The sequence below is a fragment of the Euwallacea fornicatus genome, chromosome 24 (genome assembly GCF_040115645.1).
Source record: "Euwallacea fornicatus isolate EFF26 chromosome 24, ASM4011564v1, whole genome shotgun sequence".
Taxonomy (NCBI): Eukaryota; Metazoa; Arthropoda; class Insecta; order Coleoptera; family Curculionidae; genus Euwallacea; species Euwallacea fornicatus.
The window spans coordinates 1,366,601-1,387,083 of record NC_089564.1 but is presented as its reverse complement, the minus strand read 5'-3'; the positions used below and the strand labels follow the sequence as shown (position 1 = coordinate 1,387,083).

Here is a 20,483-nt window from a genome sequence, read left to right as displayed (position 1 = left end):
TATTAACAATTACTGATTATTATTCTAGGAAGTTGCATCCCGCAACACATTTTTACTCGTACTCGCACCCTCGATATATTTAATTCGAATGTACGTGTAGAGCTTAGTGTATTATTCGCTCTCGTGAGTGCAAGCACTATCAATTGAAATGTGAGTGACAATTGATCCACTCAAAATTGTCAGTCAAATTGTCACTGTCATTTCTGCCAAGCAGTACATTCTTTTCTCTCGTGAAAATGTCCAAGAGAGGTATGCTTTTTTACGATAATTTTTAATAATCTCAAGAAATAATAGGCATCTTAAAAAATATCTTCACTATTTTAAAAACTGTACTTTTCGTATTTTCTCTTTTATGGGTTTTTATTCGTATTTTTCTTCATGCCGCGGAATTATTATTTTGTTTTGAATTCAATTGTTTTTAGGACGTGGTGGTTCCGCCGGAGCTAAATTCCGGATCTCCCTGGGTTTGCCAGTAGGTGCTGTAATTAACTGTGCCGACAACACTGGTAAGTACAATACCTAATTTTGGATATTGCCTGATCAGAACTAAAGTATTTTTTACACCCTTTATTTCACCTTGGAAAATTTGCGTCCGGCCCTCGAACCTGCAGTGAGGACTTGGGGAATTCATAATTTTATGTAATGCAATGAAATATTTACAGCATAGTAGGGACAAATAGGCGCCACTAAAAGACCAAAAGTTCATACAAAAGGAAAAAACTTCTGTCATTTCCTTTTTAACCACGCACATTTAGTGTTTGATATATGTTTATTATTTAGTACCCTGTTTTATTAGCAAATGTAATGTAGAACTGGTGTATTGTTCCACTATCTTTATTTGACAATCCCTTTCAAATTCTAAAAAAATAATGAGAGAAGGTAATAAAAAGAATACATTAGGCCACAGAATTTCCAAGTAAACAAATGATAAACAGTTAGGTGATCAGAAGTTTATGTGAATGTACTTAAGTCCACAATGGCTTAATGTTTTTTTACAAAATTTTTCAAACTCATCGATATGTCTTATTACTAATAAAGTGTTTTGTACTATTTTTGAAAAAACAATTTCCAATTTTTGGAGAAAAATAATTTAATCCAAAATAAGTAGATTTATGTGTTTAAAAAGCATGCTAAAACTAAATGTTGTATAAACATAATTTTGGATATAATCACCAGCTTATAATAGAATCATTCCTTGTTAAATGGTTTATTATACATATAAAAGAAGCATTAGGTATCATCAGGGAAGAAGATTAATTGAATTGCCTTTATTAATTATTACATGACAGTTTAAAAAAATGTGAAAGGAAACTGTTAAAGCATTTTATGAGAAAACTATTTCAATTCAGTATTATTGTTGTGTTTAATGACTTACTTTTTTTGCATAAACTATATAGGGCAGTGCAATAATATCCATAACATAATAATAATAATTATCATCAATTGAAGGATTTAGACCAAGCTCATACATTAACCAGGCAAACTTATTATTTCATCATTTACGTGAAACTTTTTTATATTAAAAAATTTTTTTGTCTTCCAGGGGCAAAAAATCTATATGTGATTGCTGTCCAAGGAATCGGTGGGCGATTAAATCGTCTGCCAGCTGCTGCTTCCGGCGACATGTTGGTCGCTACCGTCAAAAAAGGCAAACCAGAGCTTCGGAAAAAAGTAATGCCTGCGGTAGTTATTAGACAGCGCAAACCTTTCCGCAGGAAGGATGGAGTATTTATTTACTTCGAAGATAATGCCGGAGTAATAGTAAATAATAAAGGAGAGATGAAAGGATCAGCAATCACTGGACCAGTAGCGAAGGAATGTGCTGATCTTTGGCCCAGGATAGCGTCAAATGCTAGCAGCATTGCTTAATGTTACTCTCCTTTATTAATATAAATATATAAAAAGCCATTGAATGTTAGTTTGGTTGTTACATCTTTCATGCAAAAGTGCATCACATCATTAATATGGTAATCCCCTTTTTTTATTTCTCAATTTAAAATGTGTATGATTGTTAAGTATAACAATTATACACAAAAATATAGATAAGCTCATACTTCGCGGAAATAAGGTTGAGCGGTATGGTTTTTCTATATGACTGAAACTTATTTTATATAAACATTATCATTTGAATAAAGGTCTTCATGTCAATATTTAAATAAATTACCTAATACTTTGTATATTAGTCACAAGTTTCTGTTCTACGTAAATATGGTGTTAAGTATAGAATACTATTCAGCCTAATTTGAAACTTTAAAAATTTCAAAATTAATGCAATGCAGTAGAAAAAATTCATACAGAAGAAAGCTGACAAATTCCATTAGATCCAAGATTTTCTGAAAGACATCTATATGACATTAATTCTTACCAATTGATTTTCAATCAACCGGATTGGCTGGCTCTCGTCAAAGGTCAATCTGATCTATATCGTCGTTTCCAAAAAAGACGTGTGTGTCACATTTCTTTCATCCGGGGCTAAATTTCCGGATATGCCCTTTATAGAATAAAACGTCTTAATTAGCGTGAAAGCTATTAAAGGTAATATTAAGCCTTATAATTGAAAAACCAGCATAAGCTCCATCTATCCAAATAACGTAGCGAATCTTATTATTATACATATTTGATATCTGTCTCATGCCTAAAACGCATCGTTTTTGTTTTTGCAGTACTACTAAGTACGTAATTTTTGTGTTTAACGTCTATTTTTTTTAGAAAAAAATTATCGTTACGGATTAACAAACTTAAAAGTAAATCACAGATTATCAATAATTCTACAGCTCATTTATTTCATAAAAGAAACAAATCTATAAGCAATATGAACGAATATCAATTATTCCTAAGAACAACTAAAATACGACAGCTAATCAAGAAAAATAATTATAGAAATGGAGATTCGATGATTAAATATGTGAATGTGGTGAATAACAATTCCGGTTAGTCCTACCATAACAATTTTACTAATGATTAATTTTGCTGACACGAGGCGGAAAAGCGATATTAAACAAACTTTTGATTGTTAGTTATTTAAATGAATCTAAAATAGCAACCTATTCAAGGAGTATCACATGGAGTTACAGTAATTTTTTTCCCAGATGAGAGCAAATACGTGCTTCCTACTCCGTCTCCAAGCTGTGCCCCAACAGAATGACTCTTCAATAATGGAGTTCTCTCAGTAATACGTTCTGGCACAATTTCCAAATTGTCCTCTTTCCTCAATAACGGAGAAAATATTTGCGACAGCCTCCTATAGCTCCGACAATCCTTTGGGTCGGGAAGATTTAATTCCACCGAAGAACGTCGCATTCCATCTCCTAAGCACGGGGACCACGTAAACTCAGGCCTCTTGATGTTAAGCTTCAAATTCCCTTTAGACAAATCCGTGGAAAAGTGATTAAGATCTTTAATTTTTTGGGTGGCAGCTATTTGGTCCAATATGCTTTGCCGCATATCAGTGGATCCACCTAATTGAATAGTCATATTATGGTTTCTAGTCACTTTAATATCGTGTTGCCAGAATCTTCTACGAAGATGGTCCTTTGCAGTCTGGGGAGCAACTTCTTTGATCTGTAAACCATAAAACAAATCTTGGGTAACCGGCTATGTAAACTCAAAACCATAAAGCAATATATCTGGCCCAATTCCATCTTACCCAAAAAACAAGGATGGCAGCTACATAGATGCAAACTATGTTGACAAAAGTAAGGCAGAGACTAATGGCCCCCAATGCTGTCAGTTCTACAGCACTGTTTGTGGAGAAGTAGTCGGTGTGTTTTATTAGTAGATACCTATGGGCTTCGTCATATTTAATGTAGTAGATGAAGCCCAGGGACCAAAGGAGACCCTGAACAACCACTTTTGAGAACGTAATTGGTTTTGTGACATTTACTCGACTTACAGCGTTAACTGCAGGCGGCATTAAGGATGTGGATATAGCCACTCCCACCAGTGAGGCAATGTTGTCGCTTAAGACCCCCAAAGCGACCGCCGCTCCGGATAGCAAGGCTATAATGGCACCTACCCAAAGGGACCGAAGTTCTCCCCTGAGGTAAGTAAGTAATATTAGGACTTAGAAAAGAGATTAAACGTGAAGAGTCTTAAGGCCTAGTAAAGCAAAAGAATGTTCGAGTCGGAGTATGTTTCAACTCAATACAACTTAAATAAGGTTTAAAACAAATATTTAGTGCAATTATTGTTAGGCTTATTAGCCTAATAACCGCGTACCTAGAGTACATTTCTTTTGTGGGCCAGTCTTCCATTCCGTATTTATCGGTGAAAAGGCAAATAATGGAGCCATAACAAAATCCTACAACTGTCGCGATGCCTAATCCAATAAGCTCGTTCTGAACTCCATTTTTTTGCAAATGTTTATCTCGGATTATTGAGCCGAATGTCCCTGCCATTACAGGGCCCTAAAAACGTAGTGGCTTTTATTTAAATAGACATAAGAATGTGTAGTTGTGAGACCGCTACAGTATTAATTATCTCAATAACGACTTTTTCGTTCATGACGAATCGCGGAAACCGAGGTTTAATTGAAGGTGAAGCCTTCAGCAAAGTGTACTTGAGCGAATAGTGCACCTTTTATCTTCTTATCAATCATTCCTTACGATCTGGTATTGTTCGGAGTCAGAGAAATTATTTTTATATTATACAGGGTGTCCCAAAAGCTCTAAAGGTACCAAAGTTGTGTTTTTTAAATGGAACCCCTTGGATATTATTACATTTTTGAATTCTTCGATCAAAATAAGTGTCTGTTTTAATAAGATTTACAATACCTAACACTTAAGGTTTTTTAAATAATTGAAATTTTATCAAAATTTTACGTAATTTTCATGTTCTAAACACTTAAGAAGTATTTAATTTATGTAAGTGCAATTTGCAGTGTAGTGTAACAATAGATCATATTTTATGTCCCAATTATGATGAACTTGCTATCTTATACAGGATGTGCAAAAATGAAAACTAATCAAGTAAGAACCTTAAGTGGCTGTAACTTCATTAGTTTAAAACCAATGCCATTTATTTTAACTTACCAGAATATGTAATTTTTAGTTATCTATCGAATGGTACTAAGATGTTCACAGTTAAGTCCTCGTGTTTTTACAGAATACACCAAATAATTGTTCTTTGCATACTTTAAGTTTTGTATATATTTTTTTAATAAATTTTATCTACAACACAATGTTACAGTCATTGCGTGTTTTTTCTCAACTTTGGATACACGAGCAAATATACTGAACTTCAGTTATAATGAACCCTTTTGCGTGGCTCGTGAGGGTTCGTTACAAGCGAATATAAGCTGTTGTAGAGGAAAACAATTATGGAGTGTTCCAAGTTAATCTATAAAGTAACCATCAGGTCAGGTACAAGGCCTAGGTGACACCCCTCGGTGACAATTTATAAAGAATGTTTTTCTTTCTTAAAGAAATTAGCTAAACCGCTCCATCCAATTCTTATTTATTTTATTCATTAATAAAAATTGATAATGATGTGTCGCCCAATATCAGTGTAAATAAGGTGGTAAGCACCAAAGAGATGTGAATGAGTGAGTAAGGCAGAACCGGGTGTCGTCGGAACGGCATCAGCGCCCCTCGTACGGCAACCCAAACCACTTAATCGCTATACCCTTATCCAACTCCTTCTGGAGGAATACTAAATCCTAAGCACTCTCCCATGGGTAGCGGAGGGAGATACAGGACGGCTAGAAGGGCGACCATTCAAAAATGCCAGGATCATTGGTCAAGTTTCGAGAAGAAATGTCTGTCGACGAAAAGACGTTTTCCTGACCTAAACTTATAGACTCCGTGCAAACATAGGAGCCTAAATTACTATCTAACTCAGGTGTTCAGTGGACACTGAAGCTTCAACAGCTACACGTACCGTCTAGGGAAAATGAACTCTGATTGTAACAACTGCGAAGTCTTTGATACTGCAGAATACTGTGTTTTTTAATGCTCATTATTTGTAAAACAAGGAGAAATGCTAAACGAGTACGTGAACAATCTGACTCCAACAACCCTCATCAACGGAATGTTGGAAAGCAAAACTAAATGAGCCGTTGTACAAGACCATTTTTGCGAAGGCCAAAGAAGAGGAATAAATGGAGTATGCTGCTGAAGAAGGGCAATTGGATCGACACAAAAACCGAATAAAGAAAATAATTGGGCGGAATGCGTCACGTAATAACGGACCCATAAATCCTTGTCCGTTGAAAAACGATGATAATTCGGATTTGTACAATTATAAACGGCAGAATTCTAGCGTATCCTCTACACTGTTGATATATCGCCCAGGGACAATTCTGGGTCGTCAAAGGTCGGCTTCTTGGGTATCCCAAGGTTTTTACCGGATTGGTGCTTCGGTGAATCCCACACTACCCGGCTGCCATATTACCAGATCAGATGTCTTTTGAAGAATTTCTTTGTGAAAAAAATATGGTCTCAAACTTCTAAACCACTAGATATTGGTGCATTTCCTAATTGACAAAGCTCACAGAATTATAAGTAATTTTCATTCCGTTCAGCGAAGAGAAAACTCAAATTTAGAATTTTCGAACTAAGAATGCTTTAAACGTGAAGCAAAAAAGGTTGTTTACATATTTTCATAAAGTGGCAGTTTTTCTATTTAAAATGAATGATAAGAATGGTTCGTTCTGTAATTAATAGCGAAATCAAGGTAAACGACCGGGTTTAAAATGGTAGAATTTTGAAATTTTCAATTTTTGAAATAAATACGGGGTTACTCGATGAGAAACGGTATTCAATCGTCACTGAGAGAGCTTGTACCTATTTTTGTAAAGCTACTGAACAAAATTCACTCACCATCATTGGTGATATCAGCATGCTGGATAGCATATAGATACTATTATTCTCGACCAAGCCCAGTGCACAGAGAATCCTGCAAAATTTATTAATTACTGTAAATGATTATAAAACTGACTCCCACAATTTTTTTTAATGTAAGTTGCGAATCGAAAAAACACTATTATTTGTTCAATGTTGGCTTCTTCAACATTTATAACGTGATTTCTCGAAAACTACTGCATCAAATTAAAAAAACTTGATAGCATTGAAAAGAGATTTCGATTATCTTTAAAATGGGGCATCACTTGACCCCTAATCCCATTTAAGGTTTAAGGATTACACCTTCCCCCCGCCAAGTGCAAAGTTGACAATGGTCGCAAAAAATGTACCCCTCGAAATAAAAATCGACGGGTCTCAGCGATTTTTTTTTTTTTTTAGTGAAAAATATGAGAAATCGGCCTTGTTTCGTTTTCATTGGCCCTCCCTGTATATATCCGTCCATCATGAATGACGTAATATATTAGCGGTTCTATTTCACTAAGACTATAGTGAACCAATTTATGGCCACTAAACAGTATCATAAATATCCCTTTTTTTATTTGAAAAGATTGGCATGATCTGTTGGAGTATTTACAACAAACCGTTGGCCATCATTTGTACCCTACTTACGTTGATATCAATAAGAGCATTATAAAATCGAAAGTCATGGCAGCTTTAGCTTTCACATTTTCCACTACTTGAGCCACAGTTAACCGAGATCTAACTGAAGAGACGAAGAGATTCCAGCCACTATTTTTACTAAAAATATAGGGACAACCATTATTTGCTTCATTCATCACTGGCATCCAATCTTGGCGCAGTGTATGAACTGGCTTACTTGTAATTCATGAGATAATCGTCCTCAATAATTTCCTCATTCTCGTTCACCTCTTTGCCTTGATAATGGATTGTGCAAGGCATAACGCTTATTTTAGAGTTCAGTCTGTTACCAATCCCGTTCTCTTTGAAAATATCTAATATTGCTTCACATTTGTCCCCACATTCCATGGGAAATATTATTTGGTAATGATTGCCATCTTCGGTTTTGGTCCATGTTAAGTCGGTTATATCCAACTCCTTTACTGCAGATCGTATAATCTAAAACGTAACTACATAATATGAGAACATCTTCAAATGGCTATTCCAACATGACTACCTGTTCCATAGATTGTTGTTCTTTTTTGGCAGGAAAAACAAACTCTCTGCTACCAATAAACCCGAAATTATTTTCAAAGTCCGTAGTACGATTCTCTGTCTTTCGACAGGAATTTCCTAACACTTCGGGTTTTTCGTCTATGACCACTTTTTTCTTCATTTTCTTTAACAAACATTTTTCTTGTTCCTCTGTGGGAATTGAAATTATTAGGACAACACTCGACATACTGTCTTATCGAGTGGAATGTATATACTGACTTCTTATCTGAACTAGGACCCATGCAAACTGATAAAACAGTGTTTATTTTCAAAGTAAATTTAATAAACTGATTGTCGAGGGACAGAGAAGAAGAATTATGCGATTAAATATTCATAATATTTACCTTAGTTTTCGATAATGGCAATAGAGAACAGAAAATCGTGTCAAAGTGTGATCATCAATAAAGCGTTTTTACAAACAAGTTCAAACGCAAATTAGAATGGCATTACGAAAATATTTGTTTTAGAAAGATCAAAAAGGAAATGAATGTGTGTTTTCCGAAAATTCACTCTCTTAATTGATATTAATTTGGCCTGCGAGTTCAAAAACCACAACTGATTTTTGCACTGCTAACTTTAAGACACCACGACGGAGTGTAATAGTTCTTATTCTATTTTGAAAATTACGCAAAAATAATTAAAGCAATTTTTCGAAAGCCGACCGTCCAAGTCAACACGTTTTCCACGTTTTAAACTAAAATTTTTTCACTCCTTAAAGAAAATCTGGTTGTTGTTTCTGATTGTATTTACACATTCTTGAGTATTATCTCTATTACCTAAACACATAACAACCTTTCGTATTTAATTATGTCGATAATGCCCAACACCGAAAACTCGTCAATGATGTCGTGTCAACTGCCTCACTTCAACCCTTTTAGTTTTGCTGATGCCACGAACTAACAATAAATACGGTATGTTTTGAGAGGGAAATTCGAAGGTAAATGGCAATTAAAGAAAGGGAAATCAAATAATAAAAATAGAGACTTCAAATTTAAGTAAAAATATTTTATTGATATATTTACCACACTGTGGTAAACCCTTAAATAGCATATTTACATCGACCCTTGTATCCAGACATTAAGGAAGTAACAACGAAATGTAAAAAAATCACAACACTGGGTTTGACATGAATTACATAAATAATAAGAATGGACTTAAATTACTATACTCATTCAGTTTCAGCCTACATGCCAGGCGCACACAGCATACTACACTTTGTATCTTTGTAATTTTACATGTTTGTAAAATTTTAATTTGTGAATTTAGGTATTGATTAAACGAACTCTTAATAAATTTGTTTCGGTTTCTTTTTGTGTTCATTGTTTAAACAAAAAATTGCAAAATTAGAATATAAGTTAATACGATTTTTTTTAAATTCGGAAATCGACTAAACGATGATGAATGTCATTGTATTGATTACAAACTAGGCATTTCATTATTGCAGAAATGAAATCAGTCCATAAAGTTTACTCCGACCCCGTGGAGCGCTTGGCTTTGCGTTGTCTGGGGCTTTGCTGCTTGGTGACTCTCGGAGATTTTTGGGTTTTTTCTTTGTCTGTAGCAAAACAAATAAAATAATGTCACATGGTTGGGTAAATGTTATGCGTTCATCACATCAATTCGGCTTGATTCATAAAAAATGTTATTCGTGCTTTGAAAATCGGCCGAACATGACCCCTGTCATCTTAACTACTGTAAAACAGTATAGCCTGAGAATTTCTCTCAGAGAAATGTACATGCAAGAAATCACACCAAAATAACAAGGTATTCGTCGACCCTGTAACAGTTCAAATATCCGAGCACTATACTCAAGGATATGCGTCCTGCATTTAAATAGCTTTCCTATTTTTAGAGTTATTTAACTTCAAATATAAGCTTTCAATTTCCATTATGCATTTCAAGTTCTTGCAGTTTAGTTACATAATTGAAGTAGATATGTGCCTTGATTTCATAACTCAAAGAACAAATGAGACCAATCACATCAGGGCGCAGATTAAGTGTTGCCCTTTCTTTTTAATGTCTTTATCATACAACAAAATTAGGAAAAACGTATGTAAAAGTATTTAAAGACTGCCGTGTATTGCAGGATGCCGCTTCGCTTATTCAGCAGAATCTCGCGCGTGACACAAAACTGTTTTTCTTAACTGGTAACATAAACGGCAGTTGTTTTTTCATATATTATCAGATTAATAATGATAACAATAGTAATAGTTAGGCAGTAAGAAAGCAGGTTTTCTAATGCTCTTTTGTTGATGTATGATTATTGAAAATAATCATTCTCTGCCGGAAAATAACGGAGATAAATACTAATTGTTTAACTTATAATAAAATATATTTTACTTTCTTCTACCTGAAATGAAAAGAACCACTTACTTAAACTGGCCAAAGTCTGAGCAGGCAACCATTCATAATCCACGTTATTCGGATTACTGGTTCCGGTTTCGACAGGAGCAGACGATTTCTTGGACGGTCTCTTCTTGCCCACAGAGAGAAGAGTTTGCTGTCCGATCACCAAGAGCAGTACAACAGTGGCGGCGAGGAAGACGTACAAAAAGAAGGTTTCCCCATCAAAACCTATCACAACACAATATTATCCTCAACGACTCTATAAAACTGGTCAATAATCTTACCTTCATCTAATTCGATAATTTGAACGGTTTCATTGAACACGGCCTCTTGAAAGCCATTGCCGGAGAGGTCGTGATAGACCAAGTTGATATTTAAGCCAAAGGGTCTACCGGCGAAACCTTCGCCTGGGAGGAAACTGTATTGAAAAGTGGCTTCTTGGTTTGGTTTTACAATGCTATGGTAACCAACAGCAGAGAAATTCTAAGACAAAATTTACAACTTAGTTTAAAATCATTACTAAATGACAAGAATCTTAAACGTTTATATGTCTGATAAAAGATATTAGATAATTTTTCATAGTATATATTTCACTGTTATGTCAGTGGCTGCGAAATCGTTTAACAGAGCACAGTTATTTATACATTACTAATGGTTTAATAAAATTATATACAGGTACTACTATTAATTTAAGTGGAAACATAGGGATTGGGTAAATGACAGAAGGACCGCACAAGGTTTAATATGCTTCTAGCATAGTCCAACGAAGTGCTATGAAGGCAGCGAAATAGAAACATCGGCCGTACTGGTTCCGCCCACGTGAGTCGCTAGCCTCACAACTGACTTGGTTGGTTTTTGTCGTGGACATATCAAATCTTATGCGCTCTTTCTCCTACTTGTACAATCCTCATATTTTTACTGGAAATTGTGATACCTCTATATTAAGCGTGATTATATCTTAAGTGTCTCCAAAATAGCAGTAAAATGTTAATTTGAATCGCGATCGTCCAGCGAAAAGTCAAAGTTAAAAGGAAAAATAATGCGTAGATCTTCTATGACAGAAATTGTCGTTAGATTAATGGCTTAAATATTAGTCTTTCGATATGGTAGCATCCGGTTTGTTTTCCAATGACTAATTGTGTCCAATCCCCTTATTTCTGTTTTTATATTTTTTTGCCCTGGAAAAGATATAACACACACCTGTCTATAGTCTGTTAACACCCTTGCATGATTGACGTTCCCCCTAGTGAGCGCGATTTTTCACACTTATGTGAGGAAGTTGCCTTTCCTCATCAGTTATACATAAAAAAAAATTTGGGTCACTTCAAGTTAAACCAGAAATGATGCGAAATTGATTTTATAGAGAAATTTATCATTTTATACAGTTATACCTTCTCCCTACATTTTTAGATGTAGCTTTTGGCTGGTTTCACATAGTGCTGTGTTGAACAATTTCGTAGATACACGGTATATTACATTAATATATAAGATATAGTGATAATTTACCTGAATGAAGTAATTGAAGTCCATGGGATATCTAAATGATGCTTCAATGAAATCCACGATAAAGTCCTGTTCCCCCTTGTTGCGGAAACCAACTAAAAATTCCACTGGAGTGCCAGCGACGAGTTCTAAATGAAATATTAAAAAAAAGTTAGTTTTACAAAGTAGAGTAGTTCTGAATTAATATTTTATCATAGCATGTATTTTTTACAGGAAGGATACAAAGGGTACTTTGTAAACCACTATGAAAGTGAACCTACTGAATCAGAACCATGACTTGTCATAGTGCATTCAAAATAAGAAAATGAACTTATTGGACTTAATGGTAGATTGAGAAAGGCGCCTATTCTGATCAATCTAAAGTATCATATTTGGTTGCATTACAAATACCCTTAGATTATGCTAATAATGACATATGAACTTAAATTATTATTCAATTGTGGTCTTCAACAGTTGCTACATTCAGTTCGAAATCGTTTTTAGAATTCATTCGATAATTTCATTTGTTTCTTTTAGTGTCTATTATTTCTTCTGTAATAACAATAAATGAGGAAAATCTCGCATTTTGATATTTTTGGGGGTGACAAATCGGAACCGTCTACAGTTTTTTTTTGTACAATACAGAGAGCGTCACCACCTAAAAAAAAAACTGTATACTTTGTTTTACCTAGTTGAGAGGCTCCTTGGACGTTAGGTTTGGTGAATAACAGAACTGTGTCTGCGTCTGGCGAAGCCTTGGACTGTGATTCTTCTTCATCTTCTTCGCTTTCAGTTGCCACTACATCACCTTCTTCAACTTCCCCTTCAACATCAGCTTCCTCTTCATCAATCGGGTCTTCCTCAGCAAAAGCCATCATTTTTGATCTACCTATTTAGGAAGATTTTTTGCTTGCATTATACAATTTAGATACGTGGTACTATTGTGTAAAATTACTGAAAGGTGAATATGCATGACTTTAATATGCATATTAATTAAATATGCAATCTTTTTAGAAACCAAGTTTTCAATTACAATATTAAAATGGCCGTTTTGTGCATCGTAAAAAATATGGGATAGAACGTTCTTTGCCTCACAATTTTTCAGAGTTCTGGTACTTAATCACAGCATTTGGAAATTAAACATTATACTAGTGGAAAAATGGCATGTATTGAATGACACTTTCAAAATTAAGTTTAAAAGAGAATTAGACGAACAATAAGATGAAAAGGGCCAAAAGGTTTCTAAATAAAACAGTGAATTTGTCAGAAAGAAATGTCAGTGGCGTCATAAGAAAAAGTCACAGAGGGTAAACTGGTATCTGATTCCATTGAAAGTATAAACCTGCAGATTCTAAAAATCCCTGGGTACATCTAAAGGAGTAAACCTAAATGAGTATCCTCATGTCAAAGAATTAATTAAATCTTTCCCAAACTGTAAGAACTATCAGCAAAATTGGAAAAAAAATAGTGGAATTTGACATTCTGTATACATATGCATTGAAACCTTAATTTTAATATAAGACAAATTTGGCTCAATTATAATATCTTTACAGTGAATTAATATGAATGAGAATAAGGAAATAATAAATAATAAAATGATGAGCTCTGTTACAATATGAAAGAAAACCCATGCCAGATAGTCCAAAACAGTTAAAAATTTGTTTTAGAAGTCCTGACCAGTATTTTAGACATATTGTTGACACTGTAATTGGTTTTCTTGTAATGGAAGAAATTTATGATTAAGAGGCCACAAGACAATTGTTAATTAACCAGATGTGGCATTTGATGTATATAAGAAAACACTATCAGCGAACTATGGAATGTTCAAAATTGAGATCAAAATAAGCTCAAAGAAATGGACATTTACACAATGTCAGCTATTTCATTAGGATGTCTTTATACAAGACACCATAGTCTTATCTGACATTTTCATAATGAAACCTACTTGTCATATGTGTTTCACATTCCCAGGTATTTGCATTTTATGACATTGTTGATAACAATAATCAAAATATCATACTTAAGCACCTTAAAATTTCAGGATACTAAACACTTCTCTCATTTTTTCATCAAATGGTACCTGGCAGAGTTAATAAGATGCATCGCTCCTATATAATTTTAGGGCGACATTCATTAAGTTATAGCACACATACCATTACAAAATGCTGCACTATCTATTTTGTTAGAAAATCACTTCGCTATCTATTTTGCAAACTTAAAGGTGTGACAATGAGCTTCTACAATAAAACTTGTATCTAATAAAGTATTTGCAAGTAAGGGTAGATTTGGGTGTGAAATTCACGGTTTTAAGAGGCTTCTAAAAAGTTAACCTCGACATATGTTATTGAAACTCAGTGTAATAATGAAATAATCACAAGTTAAATGATAGTGGTCGAATAACTCTGAAATAAAATTCATCACTTTCTTTAATGCCACGTAATTTTAGGAGCCCTAAAGTTTCAAGAAACCTAAAGGGGCGGCATAGTACATTATTTACTTACCATTATCCGCTAAAAACACCACCGCTGGCAAAATCAAAAGAGAAAGAAGGAAGAAATGTTTCATTTTCAAGTATTTATATAAAATTAGATTAGAAAAGACCTAAACTACCACCAAAATACACTATAACAGCCTGATACCGGAACACGACTGCCAAAAATGCCAAATCCAACCAATTTTGACGATCAATCTAATGGTTTTTAGGCCACTCTGCTTCGACGTGGAAGTTTCTGAACGCATGGCAACCCCCACCACTCAATAGAAGTCGACGTTGCATGTATTTGTGGTTGCCAACGCATGACTCACACGTCATGTTACGCGGCATTCACTTTCACCGCGGAACTAGGGATGACAACGGTTAATAGAGTAATTAAAATAATCGATTAACTCCTTTGCATGAAACGATTAATCAAATTATTTTAATCAATGAAAAAATTTGGAACATATAAATTAATTTTTATGCAAATTTAAACACTTTTCCATCGAAATGAATTACTGGATATCGCTAACAATTTTCGGCCACGTTCCTGACATTGAACACAACGTTTTATAGTACGATCTAGAAAAAATGGATGTAGAATTATATTTTATTGTTTTATAACGGTGAAATAGTAAGAAGCAATCGAAACATCGTATATTTTGTATATGGGCTGAATTGCCAACTCATGAAACGCTTTGACATTAAAGTGATGTCATAAGAGTACTAGTATCTGACAGCATTCCATTTAAAAACGCGATTAATTTTAGTAGAATTATGGCATTAGTTTGCTTCTGCTGTTATCCTAAATAATTGGTTTAAATACTCATGTATAATAATGTGTAATTAAAGAATGAAATACCAAATTAATCGATTATTAGTTAATTAGTCAAAACACATTTTTCAGTTAATCTTGTGATACGATTATTGCCTTTTGAAATCGCTTATTCTATTTTTTTGCCATCATTGAACATACATGATGACCTTTTTTTTTAACGAGGAAAATCTTCAAAAGACACCCAACCGATCTTGTTTAGAAGGGCGTGTGGGACTCGCTACTGAGAGCGCTAACTCACTAAAAACCTTGTTGATCCTCGTTAACCCCCCTTGTGCCGGTACTGTCCCTGGGGGGTATGCTTCGCGCACAAGTAGAGCTTCGGTGTATTTTGATCTGGCGAATTAGCACGTATTTCTTTTGCCCATATCTGGCTTTAGTTTTAAATTGAAGAGGCATTGTTTACACTACCAAGGATTGGTTTTGCCTAGAAAAAACTAACTGTGTTAACAGCAGGGAGGGCCGCGGCGGAATTTTTTTTTTCCAATCCAGTCCATTTGTGTGCCATTGTGCGAGAGAACTATCATTCCGGTAGTAGAAACTAAAAATTTAAGGGAACCAAATTTATAGAAAACTGTAAACTGAAAGGGGAAGAAATTTGTAATAGATTTAACCCCTGAATGGCAGATGACGACTTGGGAACCATGTAGAAAACTGTAAAATTAAAGGGGAAGAAAACTGTAATAGTTTTAACCCCTGGATGGCAGATGGCGACTTGGGAACCATGTAGGAAACTGTAAAATGAAAGGGGAAGAAAACTGTAATAGTTTCAACCCCTGGACGGCAGATGGCGATTTGGGAGCCATGTAGGAAACTGTAAAATGAATAGGGAAGAAATCTGTAATAGATTAAACCCTTGGACGGCAGATGGCGACTTGGGAACCATGAAGGAAACTGCAATACAGTGATGACCTAAAATATAGACTATTACCGTACATAAAGGTACTTCAATACGTGTTATTGCACGTTATTATAATGATTCTAATCTATCAGGATCTCTTAACTGAACTCTTACGCATTATTAGATATTATTATTACTTACACTTACCCGTAATTGTTCATTTTCTGTTACTTGGCAGCCTTATGTTATTTGTTATTTACTCGTCTAGGGGTAGAAAAAATATCATTGATTATTGAATACGTCTATTAAAACCATTCGATATAATTATGTGAAAAACTTCATTAACCTCGTTAACAATATATTAACATATGCCAAAATTTTGTCTATTAACAATGGCAACAGATCACCATTTTATTTATTACAAATGGGCACTAATAAATATAATATCAATAAAATCCTATGCGAATTGCATGACCTTCTTTCCACTTAAATTTTTCTAGACCAACAAGTCATTCATGTTCAGCATACGATGATTTGTAGGTTGTATAACTATTTGGGCTCAGTAAAAGTGGAAAATGCAATGGAGTTGATGTTGTGATATCGAAGACGATCTACAATAGATGATGTTGAATAAAATATTATTTAACCATAGCTATATAATAACATGTTAATCATAAATAGAGTTATAAAATGGAAAAGAATGTATTAAGAAATTTGAAATAAAAATGTACTAACTTCAATGAATGGGAATATACTCTTTTGCTGTTTGCTATCAAAATATCTATCGACATCAAAATGCAGCTTATAGCGGCCAAAGGTGCACCCTCCTCTCTTGAAAAGGTCTGAATAATGACCTTTCGTGTTTGTCACTCCTTCATTAATGTAAGTCCATCTTCCTTCAATTAGTTTATACAGGCTCACGAGTAATCCACTCACTGGCTTTCCTGTCGTAGTATCTGTTACTTGAGTTGATATAGGAGGTACCAGTGTATCTTCGTTTATTAGGTCCATCTGAAATAGTTCGATATCAGCTGTAATATTAGCCTATTCCAGCAGGGCAGAGAACCATTTTCGAATTATAAGAAATGGTGAGGAATGTGTGCAAGGGGATTTGACCGGTGTCGAAAATCGTGTTACCGAGAAGATTAATGTTCACTGGGGTGTGGCATGAGAATATCGAAGCTGCTGATGGCGTATCCGGATCTTTATCTATATGTCTTAATACCTCCATTGTTTTTGTTGTTTTTTTTTTAATTACCTGTGACATGTACACTATAGGGGCTTCATTGGCACAACTACTTGCATCTTCGTCTGTATTAATGCTATCTTCTCGTTCAAGGTCATTATTCATAATTTCCCCTTTCTCATCGGATTTTACCTAAAAACATCGCATATAAAAGTTATCTGGTATTACTTTACGGGGAGTTACAGAAAAGTTTTATAACCACTTCCATTCTGGAAATGACGCAGACCTAACGTATCATGGTTGTCTTTACTAAATGCGACTGAAGTAATGGGTAACGAAGACTTCGTTAATGGGACATGTGTTCTTAAAGCTCATGTCACAGTTTAAATTTTTCTAAAGTTTAATTCCAGTGGTTTCTACAGTTTTTGAGACATTAAATTCACATTTAAAATATACAGAGTGAGCCAAATTCGATTATATAAAAGATGTTATCCTGGGTCTAGTTTAAAAAAAGAAACGAATTTCTTACATTCAAGTTTCGTCTAGGTTACATAACAGTCTGGGTAAAAGCAACATGCTTAGTTTACAAACAAATTAAATGTCTTTTTTATGTATTAAGAACATCCCTTCATTCTTTAAAAAGTTTCTTATCATAAGTAGAATTTACTGACTATTAAGCTCCCTGAAAAGTATCCTAAGTAAACTCACACCCGATAAGTGATCGTGAATTGCTAAACTACTACTCTTAATATTAAGATATCTCTCTCCTAAGGGAGAAGTATAATACAGGATTTATGAAGGTAAGAACTTTGGAATTTGAATCCATTTTGAACGAATCATAACACTCATAATCTTATTTTATAGATTTTTCAAACTACATAGTTAAATATTAATTTGAATTACCTGTGACATATAAACTATAGGGGCTTCATTGACATCACTGCTTCCTTCTTCATCTGCATGAATCCTCTCTTCCCGTTCAGGGTCATTATTCAGTATTTCTTCCTTCTCATCTGATTTCACCTAAAAATAATGTGTATGAAAGTCTTTTGGTATCATTTTACAAGGTATTGCAGAAATGTGTATAGGAATTCCCATTTGGAAAATAAGCGCAAATCTAATTTATCATGTCTGTCCACTACTAAATGCCTCTGAAATAACTGGTGATAATTACCCAACACCTCGCAAAATATGGTACACCGTACATATAAGGCGTTGAGTAATCTATTTAGTATTTATCATCAAACATCTGACATTTACACTAGGTATCGAGATTTAACTTAGCAAATTAAATTTACCATTATTCCTTTATATTCTATTACGTTACGATTACATTGTAAAAATTTGAGTAAACAATTTCAACAGCCCCATTTATGTCAAAAATATGACAAAAAGTTATAAAGTTTATTCCTAATAGCATCTGCAGTTTTTCAGACTTCAAATGCTCTTTAGAACACACAGAGTGAAGAATTTCCATTTCTACCTCCTAGTTCCTATAGTTACTAAGTTTCCAATGCTTAAGTTGTAAAAATGAACAGCCAGGGTAGATATATTTTATTTCTTGAAGTAAACAAGTTGAATTAATAGTTTATAGGATACAGTGAATACTCCAAACTTTTATTATCCAGCAGGTTAATTTTGATTAACATAGATGGCTTACAACAGGTTTACTTACTGCATCATACTTAAATGGACTATTGTGAACTTGGGCAGCCTTCTGGTGTCTTATAGTACAAGTATGCTTCAAGAGGCTTATTCGATGTGCATGTAGAACTTTCCGACAATAAATGCAAAATGCTTTGGTGGGCTGTCCCTTTACTCCTTTCAACCATCCTATGTTTTCAAAATATTTTTAATAAAATAAATTGAATAATAATTATTACGTTGTTAAACATTATTGGATATTATAGAGACTTTTCCAGCGTTCAGTTTTTCTATGTCAAAAATGCATAGGACTTGATGGATTATAATTCAAGGAGTGAAATATATATATGTACAATATACAGGGTTGTTCACTAAACGCTTGTCAGACGAATATGACCTTTTTTTTATCAAACATTTTTTTTATATTTATATACAGTTTAGGACCTTATAAAATATATTTTAAAAACATTCTTATCTATATAGGGTATGTAAAAGGAAAAATACAATACAACCTTATGTTTTTTTAATTGCAACGCCCTAATTATTATTGCATTTTTGGATTCTACCTTGAATTTTGATGTTAATTCATTAATAGGTTGGTCTTCTGAGAATTAATAGTTTTCAAGATATATGTAACCGAATATTGCAAGTGACACTTGCAAATTCTTTGCAAAATTGCAAATTTTTAACAAACAAAAAACATTTTTTAGCCACAATACAGTAGAAAGTCTGTATTTTAATATGCTATTTAAGTTTGCTTAACATTTTCTATATGATGTCCACAATACTAAAGTCAACTTGAACATCAATAAATGGTCAAAACTTTAAAATTTCAAATTGGACCCCATTATTATTTTGATAGTTTATGAAAGTACGTCGAAAAATAACTGACAGTGGCTCAAAGCAAACATGATACAACATTTAATTATTTATATTAAAATTGCATGGTTTTTGTGCAATTTTGTGTTAAAAGTTCATGCAAACACAGTACAGATACACCTTTTCCTGTAAACACTACAATTGAGAATATGGTATTACTCACCTTTAAAATCAGGCATAAGCTCCCAAGCAGTTCGGTACGTTTGCCTATAATATTTTGAATATTTTCCTTTAACACTAGTGTTATATTGAGTAAATCTTTTTGAATCAGGAATATCAGGCAACGATATATATGATTGATATTCCATGTCTTCCTTTACATTTGCATCTATAGATCCTACTTGAATTTTTATTAGGTGAAATGGTACTACATCTTCTGCTTCAACCTCCCCGATCTCCTGATCTTCACACTCAAGGCTTTGGGTGCATTCCTCCTGAACAATATATTCTGGAACTTTTGGTTCTTCAATATTTTCCATTATCTCTTCATATAATAAATAACTTTAAATAATATTCTATTATATTTCAACGTATGAGGTCTAAATTTTAATTACTCACTCCTACTTTCCATTTCCTATTTTTCACTATTCTTAATGATGTTTTAACAATCTTCTCCAAGTACTTGATATTATCAGCTGATCGAACTTGCGTGAAGTTAGACGCTAAATCGCTAACCGGTAGGGGATCCTCTTCCCCCCAAATTGCCAACATTGGAAACAATGGAATACTACCACACTGAAGTTGAAAACGTGGTGGCGGGG

The 20,483-nt window shown here is 34.0% G+C and overlaps 4 protein-coding genes across 5 annotated transcripts; 1 reads left to right on the top strand and 3 right to left on the bottom strand.

Annotated features, from left to right (window-relative positions):
- The first annotated feature begins 127 nt into the window (after positions 1-127).
- Positions 128-1,913, top strand: RpL23 (ribosomal protein L23). The gene is made up of 3 exons (XM_066296036.1): positions 128-249; positions 423-506; positions 1,544-1,913. The coding sequence occupies exons 1-3, from the start codon at positions 237-239 to the stop codon at positions 1,867-1,869; spliced, it is 423 nt and encodes a 140-aa protein (XP_066152133.1). The 5' UTR covers positions 128-236; the 3' UTR covers positions 1,870-1,913.
- Positions 1,914-2,763: 850 nt separating this feature from the next.
- On the bottom strand, positions 2,764-8,257 carry LOC136346687 (uncharacterized). The gene is made up of 8 exons (XM_066296035.1): positions 7,996-8,257; positions 7,678-7,937; positions 7,470-7,598; positions 6,819-6,894; positions 4,219-4,406; positions 3,893-4,037; positions 3,647-3,838; positions 2,764-3,561 (listed from the first exon to the last, which is right to left on the bottom strand). Exons 1-8 carry the CDS (start codon positions 8,218-8,220, stop codon positions 3,049-3,051), a joined length of 1,728 nt encoding a protein of 575 aa, XP_066152132.1. The 5' UTR covers positions 8,221-8,257; the 3' UTR covers positions 2,764-3,048.
- Positions 8,258-9,017: 760 nt separating this feature from the next.
- l(1)G0320 (signal sequence receptor subunit 1 l(1)G0320) lies at positions 9,018-14,596 on the bottom strand. Its single transcript, XM_066296324.1, has 6 exons — positions 14,363-14,596; positions 12,550-12,750; positions 11,886-12,010; positions 10,664-10,862; positions 10,407-10,607; positions 9,018-9,588 (listed from the first exon to the last, which is right to left on the bottom strand). The coding sequence occupies exons 1-6, from the start codon at positions 14,424-14,426 to the stop codon at positions 9,500-9,502; spliced, it is 879 nt and encodes a 292-aa protein (XP_066152421.1). The 5' UTR covers positions 14,427-14,596; the 3' UTR covers positions 9,018-9,499.
- A 1,702-nt stretch (positions 14,597-16,298) lies between these two features.
- LOC136346691 (uncharacterized) lies at positions 16,299-20,389 on the bottom strand. Of its 2 annotated transcripts, none has more exons than XM_066296042.1 (7): positions 20,281-20,389; positions 19,886-20,223; positions 18,875-19,032; positions 18,103-18,222; positions 17,272-17,391; positions 16,749-17,024; positions 16,299-16,624 (listed from the first exon to the last, which is right to left on the bottom strand). In XM_066296042.1, the coding sequence occupies exons 2-7, from the start codon at positions 20,199-20,201 to the stop codon at positions 16,523-16,525; spliced, it is 1,092 nt and encodes a 363-aa protein (XP_066152139.1). In that variant the 5' UTR covers positions 20,202-20,223; positions 20,281-20,389; the 3' UTR covers positions 16,299-16,522. The 2 variants fall into 2 exon arrangements, with proteins under 2 accessions (XP_066152139.1, XP_066152138.1); XM_066296041.1 differs by having other exon boundaries at positions 19,886-20,206; positions 20,281-20,383.
- Positions 20,390-20,483: the final 94 nt, after the last annotated feature.

What these genes read in the sequence shown, in the direction of transcription:
- RpL23 (XM_066296036.1), top strand. An exon ending in TAACTGTGCCGACAACACTG is followed by an intron (nt 507 to 1,543) that starts GTAAGTACAATA and finishes TTTGTCTTCCAG; the next exon opens with GGGCAAAAAATCTATATGTG.
- LOC136346691 (XM_066296041.1), bottom strand. An exon ending in GCTTATGCCTGATTTTAAAG is followed by an intron (nt 19,033 to 19,885) that starts GTGAGTAATACC and finishes TTGAAAACATAG; the next exon opens with GATGGTTGAAAGGAGTAAAG. An exon ending in CTATAGTTTATATGTCACAG is followed by an intron (nt 17,392 to 18,102) that starts GTAATTCAAATT and finishes CGATGTTTTTAG; the next exon opens with GTAAAATCCGATGAGAAAGG.
- LOC136346687 (XM_066296035.1), bottom strand. Translation starts at nt 8,220, where the DNA reads ATGTCGAGTGTTGTCCTAATAATTTCAATTCCCACAGAGGAACAAGAA. An exon ending in TGCTGATATCACCAATGATG is followed by an intron (nt 4,407 to 6,818) that starts GTGAGTGAATTT and finishes CTACGTTTTTAG; the next exon opens with GGCCCTGTAATGGCAGGGAC. An exon ending in TGCCGCCTGCAGTTAACGCT is followed by an intron (nt 3,839 to 3,892) that starts GTAAGTCGAGTA and finishes GTGGTTGTTCAG; the next exon opens with GGTCTCCTTTGGTCCCTGGG.